The sequence below is a fragment of the Seriola aureovittata genome, chromosome 9 (assembly GCF_021018895.1).
Source record: "Seriola aureovittata isolate HTS-2021-v1 ecotype China chromosome 9, ASM2101889v1, whole genome shotgun sequence".
NCBI lineage: Eukaryota > Metazoa > Chordata > Actinopteri > Carangiformes > Carangidae > Seriola > Seriola aureovittata.
Window position 1 is genome coordinate 7,001,477 of NC_079372.1, and position 13,309 is coordinate 7,014,785.

The 13,309-nt window shown below is 43.5% G+C and overlaps 1 protein-coding gene across 1 annotated transcript in view; it reads left to right on the forward strand.

Moving 5' to 3' along the window:
- Nucleotides 1–13,309, forward strand: part of LOC130174424 (leucine-rich repeat-containing G-protein coupled receptor 6) — a 37,354-nt gene that overhangs the window by 11,415 nt on the left and 12,630 nt on the right. The window contains exons 2-4 of the mRNA XM_056384229.1: nucleotides 3,168–3,239; nucleotides 9,571–9,642; nucleotides 11,668–11,739. Coding sequence (XP_056240204.1) covers nucleotides 3,168–3,239; nucleotides 9,571–9,642; nucleotides 11,668–11,739 — 216 coding nt within the window. The remainder of the gene's footprint in view (nucleotides 1–3,167; nucleotides 3,240–9,570; nucleotides 9,643–11,667; nucleotides 11,740–13,309) is intronic.

Genomic DNA, 13,309 nt, shown 5'->3' on the forward strand with positions numbered 1-13,309 from the left:
CTAATTTTGAAACTCCCCTACGCTGCGGAGCCTGCAAAATCTTTAACCGCTCTCTTTCTCAATTCTTTTGTGGCCGTTTATTTGCGTTGAAAATATCTGCACGTCACAGCGCCAGCCGACACAATGCACATGTGGTAGTCATCAATCATAATTATCATGGTTTAAAAAAGCCACAGCTGTTATTTGATTTTAAAAACAAGCCATAGCGCAGCGCCTTCCAACGATACGTCAAGTTGTCAGCGGAGGCCTTGGCCTGCGCAGCAGAAATGTCTCTCTCTCTCTCTCCGGCTTCCCAATGAGCTCGTTGGAGAGCACAGCCGAGCTGAGCTGCATTCAACCTTTCCCCATGACTCACCACTGTGTGTCTTTATTTTTAAACATTTTCTCTCTCCTTTGCTGCGTGTTTATTCTGTCTGAGTGAGGCCGCTGTTATGGACTTCACACAACGTTTGTTTATGGCTTCTTTAATCAGGACCAGATAACGGCGAGCTGTCTCCATCCATGGGCGCATCCCCAGAAGCTGGGTGATGTGTGTGTGTGTGTGTGTGTGTGTGTGTGTCTGCATGTGTGTGTTGCTATGCCTTAATGATCCCTCTTGAATGTTCTGATAAATATTTTTCTCAGTAGAGTATTAGTACACAGACAATAAATAGGATTAAGGTGTGTATGTATATTGTTCACGAGGCCCCGTGTGAGCTTCCTGTGTCATAAGTGATGTCACCCAGTTGTGATTATGTCAATTTATTCACTGTTACTGCTTGCTGTGTAATTTCCATGGCAACTTTGTTATCACTTATATTTACCTCTGACTTTAATCAAGCAGTAGTGCATTACACTTGTTGTATTCGTTCCCAAATTACTGCCTGGAGCTCGAGCAGATTTTGCCAAAAAATGGGACAGACATGAAGCATATAATTTACATGACATCACCGCAGAGCGTTTGTGGAGAGCTAGGCTCAAGGTCCCATGATAGCATGGGAATGTCAGCAACAGTGTTTGAGGTCGTAACATGTAAAAAGTAATAAATCACATATTATTTGTAAATGTGCTTGATTATTTTACTTTTATTTATTATTTTTTAAGAAACGTATTACATTGCTTAAAGAAGCTGATGAGGTGCACCTGAAAAAAGATTATCCCGTACATTCTAGATTTACCATGTTTACTGCTTTGTTAGTTCAGCTATGTGTCATTCACATGCAACAGCAACATTTTCAAAGAATATACAACATACGCTTTGAGTTTAAAAGATGCATGGAGTTTTTCTTGTCACAAAGATTGGATTACATTCAACTATTCACAGCAACCTTGTCTGTATCCTTAAAGCCTTACAAACAAGTTGAACGAATTTCCTTTACCCCGTAAAACATTTGTAAAGCCTTTATTAAGTGTTTTACAACCAGCATTGTTTACTCTGACTTGTGATCCCCTTATTCTCCTCTTTTATTTGCCCATTGCTACCTTTTTATGGCACATTACTCACAAAAGCTATCAATATGAACCATTCTCCACAGTTGACATAAGTGTGTATAATGACACTCCTGTGCTCATGGTGTGCCAGCAGTGCATGAGGTACAAATAACACAGGGACCTGCATATCAAAACATGCAATAAAGTAATGGTGATGTGAGTAATGACACGGGAAGATTAATTCCCTACTTTGTTCTATGGAACCATTTTTGGTTGACTGATCGAAAGCATCCAGGCCGCATGTGTCCTTGAGTAACACCTTGAACCCCCTCTCTCTTCAGTCGGACCTCCCAGGAGGGGGGCATCCGTAACAGGAAATTCCCGTGCATGGAAACTAACATGCCATCATTATGCTTTCATAAGGAAAATAGTCGATGTCAGCAGAGGCTGTAAAAAGACTACATAATTATCTGACCTACAAAATCTCATGGCAAAAAGGACACGGTAGAGATGGCAAGCTCTTCAAATGTTGAGAACACACCTCCTCCCACCACATCCCAGAGCCTAGTGTTAAACTTTGACAAGGTAACAAGCTGTTGGTGCATGGGATTTGTCACAATTGCTAAATATGACTGGCAACTCAAATACCCAAATTTGTGAAGAGCGTGTTGCTGTGCAGTGTTTTTTTCCACATCTCCCCTGAAGCTGAATATAGATCACGCCTGTGGATAGATCCATCCAGCCCCCCGTCAGCTTGGCTGCCTTGACAAACAAACAGCCCGTGTGTCAAAACTCCCAAATGCGAAGAGCTTCTGAGAGCACAGTTTACACTTGCTAGCCCGGTGGTCTGGCTTTATGAGCAATGGTTAGTGTCATATACACATACACACACACACACACACACACACACACACCCACAGATACACACACACGCACACACAGACACACACGCACATACAAGCCTCACTCTTGAAGACTCATGCAGGACCCCAAGGGCTGTGAAAGCAAAGAAGGGGTGACGTAACACCTCCTTGCTTTCATTGTGTTTATCAAAGAGATGACCTTACATGACTGGTGCCACAAGGTTATATATGTTTTCTACCAGAGGCTGACACATAAGTTGTCCGTGTGTGTTGAACGTGTGTGTGTGTGTGTGTGTGTGTGTGTGTGCATGCATGCATGTATCCGAGCATCCTGCACCTCTCCCTCTTTGACCGCAGCGCAGCTGCGTCAACACTCACCCCACAACACACCCTCTCACGTCAGAGTGTGTGTCAGAGGGACAGAGAGAAATGGAGTGTGTCTATGTTACAGCTCTGAACAAAAGGGGGAAGGAGGTGGTCTCCTGAGAAACCTGGGGCAGAAAAAAAGGAGAGAGAGGGAGAGAGCAAGATGGAGAGGGAAAGAGAGATAGATATGAAGGGAGACTGAGGGGTCAGATATAAGAGTGGGTATCTTGTGAGACATCTGGAAAAGAGAAAGAGTCACTGGGACGAGGAGGAAATTACAGCTGCCCAACAATGATTCATTGGGGAAAATTCTCATCTACATCTCCTTCTCCTCCCTTTCGTCCTCCAACCTCTCTACCTACCCCTCTAACCTCTCTGAGTCCTACTCCCACTCTCGATGATTGATCTCCATGTGAAAAGCATTCAAACATCTGTAATTTTACATGTCCAGAGTACCTGAAAAGAACATCGATAAGGTATACGCTGATTGATACTTTGATATTGATGCTCCCTGTTTTCTCTCTCTAGGGATCTGAGTATGAACAACATCAGTGAGATCCAACCCAGAGCCTTCCACCGATTACACCTGTTATCAGAACTGTGAGTACAAAATCATTCACCTCACGTTCAATTATTAAACTTCCATAGCCACAACTCACTCATGACAAGAAACAGTCGTTCCCCGAGCCGCTGATATGTGCAGACCTCGGTGATGGGGATTGATGACTCTGGCCTGCCTCTGATCTCTCCTACCAAGAAACTGCCTGCAGCAATATACTAGTATATCGTGGGATGTCTACAGAGGGAGGCGAAAGGGAACCTGATATTCACTCAGAGAGTGAATATACTCTCTGATATTCACTCAGAGAGGGAATATATGGTCCTCAAAGTGTTTAGAGAGCAGGTTCTGTGCTCAGCATCCAAGCCGCTGCTTTTCTTGCGCTCCTTGACTTTGTTTCAGCTGGAGAGCTCAGCAGGAGCAGTATACACGTAGACACGAGCCCTTGCCAAGACAAACACACACTATAGGAGAACGTCAGGAAAGGACTGAGGAAGAGAAAAGAGAGCAAAGATCTTTTTTTTGTTTTTGTTTATAGCCTTAGGTGTATGTATGGCTGGGTTTAATTAGAAATATAGTTACTGAGACACTAAATGGGTTAAATGCCAAAACAAACATGATTCTTAATACTTTTCTATGTTGGTAACATTCAATATTTTTCCACCAAAAATGTAATTTAACAAAATAAACAATCTGTTGCCAACAAAACTGTACTGTAAAACTGTAAAAATTAACTTAAATATGATTTGAATTTGGGTATATCTGATCTCAAAATAAGCAAACAAGACTCTCATTTGACTCTGCCTCTGCGTCAAAAGTCAAACACACAGTTTGGTCAGCACTTCACAAAGTCAAAAGTATTGGTTTCATTCTCACAGGGCTGATGAAAGAACACATGCTGTAGCAAAATCCCAAAACGTTTTGAACACATTTTTCGGTGGACCTCACCGATATCTGATCTGACCACTCAGCAGAATTTGGCTAAGTCTCGGTTTGACAAAGGCTGCCCGCAGATTTGCCCCAAGGGTGTGAATGCGTGTGTGTAAGTGTGTAGTAATTCATGGGGGCTTATGTGTGTATTGCAGCCTTCACCTGATTCTTTCACTTCTGAAGCCTGCAGAGTATGTGTGTGTGTGTGTGTGTGTGTGTGTGTGTGTGTGTGTCTGCATGGGGTGTTTGAACAGTCCGCTGTTTTCTTTGCTAATTCTTGCAGCTGCAGCCTGTGAGGCATGAGCTAATGATGATGAAAGCAAAAGGTTTGCTGGATAACCATTCAGTTGACTTTGAATCACAGTCAAACTGGGACTGAAGAGTAGAACAAAGCTGAGCGAAGTTTTATGACACCTTGAAGTTACAGAATTAAATTCAAGACTTTGATTCATTGACATTACTTGAATTGCTGATGTGAACTTTCGCTGTCGTGAAAATGGTAAAGGTCAGACATTGCTGATGGCGTAATAATCAGAAACACACAGAGCAGAGTGATGCTGAACATTAAAGCTGACATTTGGCTGCATTGGGGAAACGGGGGTGGGGGTCTTGGATGCAGCTTCACCTGCCGTGTTTGTCCAGACATAATCCTCCCAGTGTTTTACAACCCTGTTGATCTTCCTTCCTCTGTATTGCTCTCATGTTCTGACATTTTATGGAGACGTTCTGTTGCTTTGTAACTCTTCCAAGGAGGATGTTCCTGCCCCAAAGCCAATTTTTATAGCCTGCTGACCATCTCTGGGGCTGAAAGGAGAAGCACATTTCTGACATCCACTCACGTCTAAGAATGTTTGGAAAGATGAAGCATGGCAGGTTATGGTAAACACATTATAATTACAACAACTTATAGCACTTAGAAAATCAAACTGAGGCTCTAAACACACATATGGTCGGCTTGAGAGAGAGCGTTTGATGTGGGTCGATAGCACTTGTTGGTAGCACAGGGAAAGGCAAGGGCCAGGCATGTTGTGACTGGTAGAGTGATAAATTGTTTGATGTTGGGCTCTACCTCCCTGCCTGCTCTCCCTCACTCTATCTCCCTCCTTTCCAATTCATTTCTGTATCCCCCATCTCCATTTCACTGCAGGCTATTGCAAGCTGTAGTTGCTGCCTTTCATAGTTTTTCTGCTTTTTTGGGTGCTCTCCAAATTCTTACAAACCAAAACACATCTGCTTATGGCAAGAAGTCCAGCTTTCATTCAGTTGTACACTATGGGGAGGAGAGGGAATAAAATCTTATGAGCCACATAGAGAGGATCTTTCTGAAGCACTGCTCAGAAATGGAAACGATATCACGCTGCCTCTCATCTCTTCGCTCAGTTCTCAACTCTTTAGTATCAAAGTGCAAACAACTAATCCCTTTGAACCTCAAATAAGGTGATTAAATTACTTCACAAAGCAGGTAGCAAATCTCGCCAGGCTAAACCTCCCTTTGATTCATTGCGGCATTAATATTAATAATAAGATGTAAGTGTAATCGCCCCGCCCTCCAGGCCTTTCTCTAACTCAAAGGCCTTATTTCTAAATATTATTGTATGATCTCAGATCCCTCTTATTAAGCCTTCATTTAGTGCTTTGATCAGTGAATCACCTCTTAATTCAAATACACAAACCTGCACGCAACTGTCAGACGGTACATGAAGAGAGGCGACTGAGAGGCACGCTGCGTGTCTATGGGTTAATGAGAGGGCAGTAATGCCCGCACTCAGGTACAGACTCTGAGACTGGTTGCTCATCTACCTGACATATCAAAGACATCCCCTCTCTTCAAACACTATCTATTTGTGATCTAATTGCAACTTGGAAGTAAAAGGGGGTAGTTTTAGGCATAACTGTCCCCCTAGAAGCCCTTCCTGAAAACTACCTCAGAAGGCGACATTGCTTTCTGGCTATCATCTGTATCAAAGTCCATTCTGTTTGTACCTCCGGAGATCACATTTCCCTCCACCTTTTTCTTTTGACTCCCTTCGTAATCAGCCGAGTCTCTCATGCTCATCTTATCATTATCTGTAGCTATCACTCACCTCCTAAATACAGAGCTGAAATCAGACCATTCAGAGCGACCTGACAGGTAAAACAATCTCACTGGATTTTTAAAAAAACCCCTATCAGTGCAAATGAATGTGCGTAGAATATGGTGCTAGCTTCGGTTATCAGCTTAACACTGAAATTCTGATAAATCCGTCTCGTCAGTATCGCCCCACTCTGGAATATCCATACTGCCTGGGCTTCTCCAGCCCTGTGAGATTACACTAAGGTGCTCTCCAGCTATCACACAAATGAAATCCAAATGTAAGAGGAGAGAAGTGGTGAGTGGAGGCCAATGCTGCCCTGCTTGTCTTTCCCTTGGTGATAAGATTGTCTGCTGATAGGCCAGGAGTATGACGTAGGTGAGGGTTAAGGGGTTACAGTATTGGCTGTTTTGATAGTCCAGGTGCACAACACATCTGGGACTATCTAGGTCAATTAAAACTTTTCCTTTTAGTGTTGCCAACATTGGTTTTTGTCTGCTTGTCTCTTTCCCCGCCCACAAACACGCACCCACATACATCTCACACACCCGCATGCACACACACACACACACACACTGTTTCCACATGTCTATATTTTACTCCAGTAATTTCAGAGGTTAACACCAGGTTAAGTGGTTGGCCCTGAGGCTGGACCTCCGAACAGAAGGAGGGATAACATTTCTATTGATGGACCAAGGGTGAAAAAGGTCAAACATGCATATGTAGCTACAGATACACCCACACATGAACTGTCCTCTCTCTGATAAGACCGGTTTATCCTCTTCATCTTCTTTCATCACTGACTCCTATCAACCATCCTGGTCCTGCTGCCACTATGACGTCCTATCACTGCCTGAGATAGCATCCCAAAATATGACGCTGTCTTCTCTCTCTAGGTCTTTAATCCATTGTTTTGTTTATTCTTTTGAGGCAATAGGACATGGCAATACATTGGACAATCAGAAGTTGGTATGCTTCAGTAAAGCCCTAACTGATCAGCTCTGATAGCAGGGTGGTCTCACCTTTGTTAGGAGCAGCACCCCTCCCTCTGTTCTCCCATACGTTTGAACTACACTGGCTTCTGTTATTTTATCTATAAATCACTTCAATAGAGTTGAATTATGCTGAGGTGGAATTTTTATCTACGCAGTCCAGGGGCCAAGAAAAATTCTAACCATCCCCAAATCAAATTAAAAGAAAAAACAGTTGGAGCCACGGTTTGACAAGAGCAAGGCGCCTTTCATTAGAATGAGATTGATGTGGAACGACTAGGAGGCTAAGTGCGGAACATTCACTCATACGTGCGATCATTTACACACGCGTACACACATAAATACGCACGCTGATATCATGGAAACAGTTGGTCAATGGCAACTGCCGGTGTTCTGTTGATGTCTATCAAGAACCCCTGAACAATTCTTTCCTTTTTCAATATCCATCTTCACTTTCGACATAATTATCCATTTGACAAATGAAGTCGGCAAAAAAAAAAAAAAAAAAAAAGAAGCATGATTCCACTCTAATGCTGTTTTGGCTCCAATGGTGCAGCTAATAGAGAAAGGCTGGGTTGGCAGTACGATATGCACATCATACCATGGCCTTAACTACAATGTTTGTTTTCTAAAACTCTAAATTACTGGCGCTCCTCATCCCCGCATAGAAAAGACATTTATTTTTCTTTGGTGCTACCTATATCTTTTTTCCATCCAGTGCGTCTGTAACCAATCATTGCATTTGAACAGGAACCAAAAGAAGGCACTTAGGGGTCTTTGCAGAAAGAGGCTTAGATCTATTTTACTGGTGTCAGGACCTCAGCAAGGCCTATTGAAACAGTTACCTCTGGAAAAGTAGCTATTGAAATGCTCCCTGGCGACCAGCTTGTGCAATAGCGGAACCTGAAATGGTATTGAAGTAGCAGACCTATGGTGCTCAGAGGGACAACAAACGGGCAGTATACAGGTTTCTTTATGAGTGCAAATCAGATCTTAGAGCAAATTGAACTCCTTTATCTTTAAACAGGAATGAATATTGGAATTTGTAGGGTCAAAGCACTGCAGTAGCTACTGATTAACCCTCTGTCATCTGCGTCTTTCATCTCCGAGAAAATATTGAGACATCATGTGGAGCAGTCAACGTCTGTTTGAATGAGTTTTGACTGTGGTTTGAGCGGCATGACTAAATACCACCATAATAGCTTGGATAACGATCAGTCCATTTTCTGTTCTAGTAAGCCGGTGTGGGTGTGCATTTATCTGTATATGCAGGTGAGAGTGTGTGTGTGTTTGTGTTGATAAATACGAGCTCTATAAGAGTCCTAAACTGTGCTGAGTGTGAGATTTGGCAGGCACAGGGGAGGGTTGTGCGGTTTGCCACTGCAAAGTAATGAGACTGAGACATGTTGACATGGGTGTCAGATGTCAGAGGGAGTTTGCTGGGAGCCCTCGTCCATTACCATCTGGATGATAGTGGTTTGGAAAGGCAGACAGCGCTCTATATCAATATTTCAATATCCAGGCACTGATGGAAAAACTCAGCCAGAGGCAGGCTGCTTAGCATAAGGCTGAAATGTCAGGCAAATGTCACCTTTAGAACAACGGCGTGAGGAGGAGGATGTCAGTGAGTAACTTTTAACTTTTGTGTGTGTGTGTGTGTTTAATAAAAGTGGGTGGTCTTGAGCTGTGAAGACAAAATCTGTGTTTAAACTGTGCTTCCAGCTCATGACCTTGAGAGTTACTCTGCTGGACTGAATGTTATTTATTTGGACATCTTATACACACTCACAAATGACCATTAGGTGCTGTGTTTGATAAACAAACTGATTGGATTGCTTGTGTGAATGTGTGTGGTTTTTCTCCCTCGCTGTCCTCAAGGCCCCTCAGAACGAGCCCAATTTACCTCAAGGACATGGAAAATAGCACACACACTCACACTGCGCACACACCAGCTCGTGCACACTCATATAGTATACACCTTACTCTATACACACACACATAAACACACCCCCATATGCACAAGCAAATATACTTCCACGCTGCACTTGTTGACCCAGTCTCAGTCTCATTCAATTCAGTCTTTACTCACTCATCAGAGCTCCCAGGATTGGTTAAGGTTTCAGGATGTGCTTTGGGCCAATAGCAACCACACTGAATGGAATAGAATATTGTTATTTGCATACTGCCCCAACAGTAACCCCGAAGCAGGAACTCAAGGATGAAGTCATATCACAGTTCAATCCAAAAACGTAGAGTATAACAAAAGGCAAAAAACTTCTCTTATGAGACTTATAAATGTTTTTGTGTATGCGGTTGTATATCATATTTCACTTGTATATTTTGTTCTCTCCTTTTTGATCTCCGTGTCTCTCCCCTAGGCGTATCTCAGGGAATCAGCTGAGGTATATCTCAGGCCACGCTCTCCAGGGTCTCCACAACCTCAAAGTTCTGTAAGTAACCTCCTTCTCTCTCCCTCCCTATCCCACTCTGGTGGTTCAGTCCACATCCCAGGTGGGTTGTTCCACTCCAGCCTTTCAGGGGGAAGGGGGCTGTGCTCCCGCCTTGAATAAAACACACAGGCCACGCATCATTAACTGCAGTTAAAGTTTATGGGCTGGGGGAGACCTGCCCTGCTTGCAGCTCCTTCATTCCTAAATAAGCCCTTTTTCAGTTGCAAGAGTGTACACACACACACACACACACACACACACACACACACACACACACACACACACACACACACACACACACACACACCCTCACAGGTGTAATGCAGGGACCTCCCAGTCACACCACCCACCGAGATTACTGTAAGTGACAAAAAAAAAGGAAAAAAAAAGAACTTTAAAAAAAAAAAAAAAAAAGCCACTCAAAGCTGTTCTCTTAACACCCCATTTCTCATAGTGTATTCAGAGCCTTATGATCCATGGCCACCAACTGTTAGCACTGCTGTGAAGTATTAAATCACAAAAATGTGCAAAGCAACCATAAAAACCATAGCACCTTCTGACTTGTGAGTGCGGCATCTAATGAGTTGTGGCCATACCTCTAGTGGGTGTAAGACAAGGGTATTAAGGAGGTTTTCATGAGCCTTGGCAACCAACTCAATTCCTTTTGGACCCTGGCTGAGAAAAGATTGAGAAGCCCTGCCGCAGAATATAAACCTAGCTCGAGAACTGTGGTTTGTAATTTGGGGGAATCTGGGGGGATTACCAGGAACACAAGTCGATCTTCTCTCACCTTGTGTTGTGTAACTCACCACGACAGAATGAGTGAACCAGCTATGAATTCATGCACACATATCCTGAATTCATACATGCTTCACACTATGACACCCAAGCTACCATTGGACGGTCTTTTTGACTTAAGAGCAGCTGAACTGTTCGTTTCCTTCCTCAATATATTAGTTGAAGTCAGTCTGTGTTAAACACAGATAAACTGCTGACCTTGTGTAGCGTAGCCACAAGGTCTCTGACTCTCTCTCTCTCTCTCTCTCTCTCACAGACACACACATACACACACACACACATACAGAAACACAGAGGAAAGGTTATGAACCCAAAGTGCAGTACAGAGAAGCTCCCCATGGAGAATTTCTTTGAAACAGGAAAAGACTCAATAGAGTGTATTTATCATGGCATCATCATCCCAGTGGAAACATTCCCCTGATCCTCTCAAACCTGAGCAGCATTTTCTCTTCCCTAAAGCAATCATCATATCTTACACAGAGCACTGTTGTGAAATACTCTACACTATGAAATTATGTGACACACTGAGTTATGTAAATGAATTTGGAAGAATATACTCTTTACATCTTGAGACATGCAGAATGCACTGCATTGCCAACATTGTATCCATCACCTCTAGCAAAATAAATGAATGCATAACTAACATTTCCGGAATTAAATATCTGTTTCACTCAGAGTGAAGCATCACGATTGTTTCATACTCACGAAGACAAAAAGACACAGAATTCTTATCACATATTAACCTTACTGTAAGAGCAGATATTTAACTGTTGCTGTGACGTTACAGGGGTTACACCGACAGTCTCACAAAGACTGGCTACTGTGGCACCATGATGCCACGATAAAGGCATAATGGCACTGCTGACAGCAACACACTAGAGACTGGTCACCATGAAAAACTTGAAAGAAAAGAGGGAGAGAAAGACAGAGAAAGAGAGGGAGGGAGAGGAAAGAGAGAGCACTATTGTTTGCTCCCCACTTCCTCCTCGCTTTTTTGCTCCATTCTTCTGAGAATGACATCAGCAGCCCACCCAAGGAGCTTCTCTTTTTCTTTTCCTCTAACCTTCATTCTCTGCTTCTCTTCAAGCCTTCCCTTCTTGTGTCAGATTTCCCTCACTATGGAATTATTTGTTCTGCCTGATGTGCCCTCGCGCGCAACACATACACTCCATCACCTATAGACATATGGTATGACCTATAACTGAATAATCTGCATGTGCCTTTCAGAATGCTACAAAACAACCAGCTGGAGAGACTTCCTGATGATGCTCCATGGGATCTACCCAACCTACTGTCCTTGTGAGTCTCTCTCTCTCTTATACACACACGTATACGCACACGTATATATACACATACACACACACACACACACACACACACACACACACACACACACACACACACACACACACACTAATCATACTACTCTACCTCATCTAGCAGGGAATGAAACATCCCCTGGCCACCCACCCACACATCTCAGCTCTAACCGCAATGCAGGTATAGAGTACCACTGACATATTACAGACCATACCCCAATGCCGGCAGCAATAGTTCTGCGTTCAGTGCTGTACTGCCTGACGGTAGGAGTCACAGCCTGACTGTGTCAGTGCAGTTCATGGTAGCATCTGGAAGCCATGAGGGAAACAGCAGACACTGCAGGCCGGGGAGAGCATCTCCAATGAGCTGTGAAACAACCCCATTTTCCATCAATTCCCCCTCTCTTCCTCCTCCGCTCCTCTCGTCCGTTCTTCTCCCACCACCCACACCGCTATCCCCCTGGCTAATGAGAGTGTTTGGTGGCTTAATTGTCTCATCTGTGGGGTCAGTGTACATTTGTATGTGTGTGTGTGTGTGTGTGTGTGTGTCTGTGTGCATGTTTGGGCGGGTGCATGTGGACCACCTCATCTGTAATTCCTCACCCCTACTCCGTCTCTCCCAACTTCGTACCGCACACGTACTCCACATCCCTGCTTTCCAAATTAATAATTCTTTGTAAATATCCATAGAGCCGTTTCCTTCATCACACAGACGCTCTCAAATTGCTGGAGTCGTAACATAGGAGGGGCGTGCGCATGGAACTCCTCTACCACCTACAACGTTTCCCCGTCTGGTATAAAGCAGGCCTGCTCTCGCTTAATACAGTCACCAAGCCTGCACACACACTCACACATCTGTACACACATACTGCACTCACACCCAGGCACAATAGCTCAGGCTGTCCTTATGTGAGTGTGCATGTGTCTGAATTAACAATTTTTTTTCATGTTGATGTCTCCGTCTTCAGTCTATGAGTGTGTGTTTTTTGTGTGTGCACAAGCGTATGTGTGGTCTTCTCTTAATTTCTTCAGATAGAGATCGTCTCAAGTAATGAAACACACACACACAGTACACACACACACACAGAGCCAGTGTATAGAGACGTACCTTGTCATTACAGTAATGATAAGCCCAGTGGAGAGAGATTACTGGAAAGGCTTTGGAGAGTGAAGCTTGTCGGCGCCTCTCACTGACATAAAACACACCAGGTAAAAAGAAAGAGAGACGGCATCTGAGTCAGCACATGGGTTTTAAATTGGTATAAATGTATAAAGGAGGCTTTCATCCAGAATAAATCATGACTTAATCTCGGACAAGAATCCTTTTGTCAGCAGAGAACTGAAACCGAGTCAAGAAATTTGTCTCACCACTTGGAGCAGGCTAATTACAACATGCAGTGCGAGTGCTGTTGTTTAGTTCGGTGCCATCAGACAGCAGACAGATGTGTTTTGGGTTCCAACCCACAGGTTAAGCAGCGTAATCACCGCTGATGAGTTCCACAAGCCACATTAAATCAACATAACCCTGTTTTTATAGATTTGAATCAATG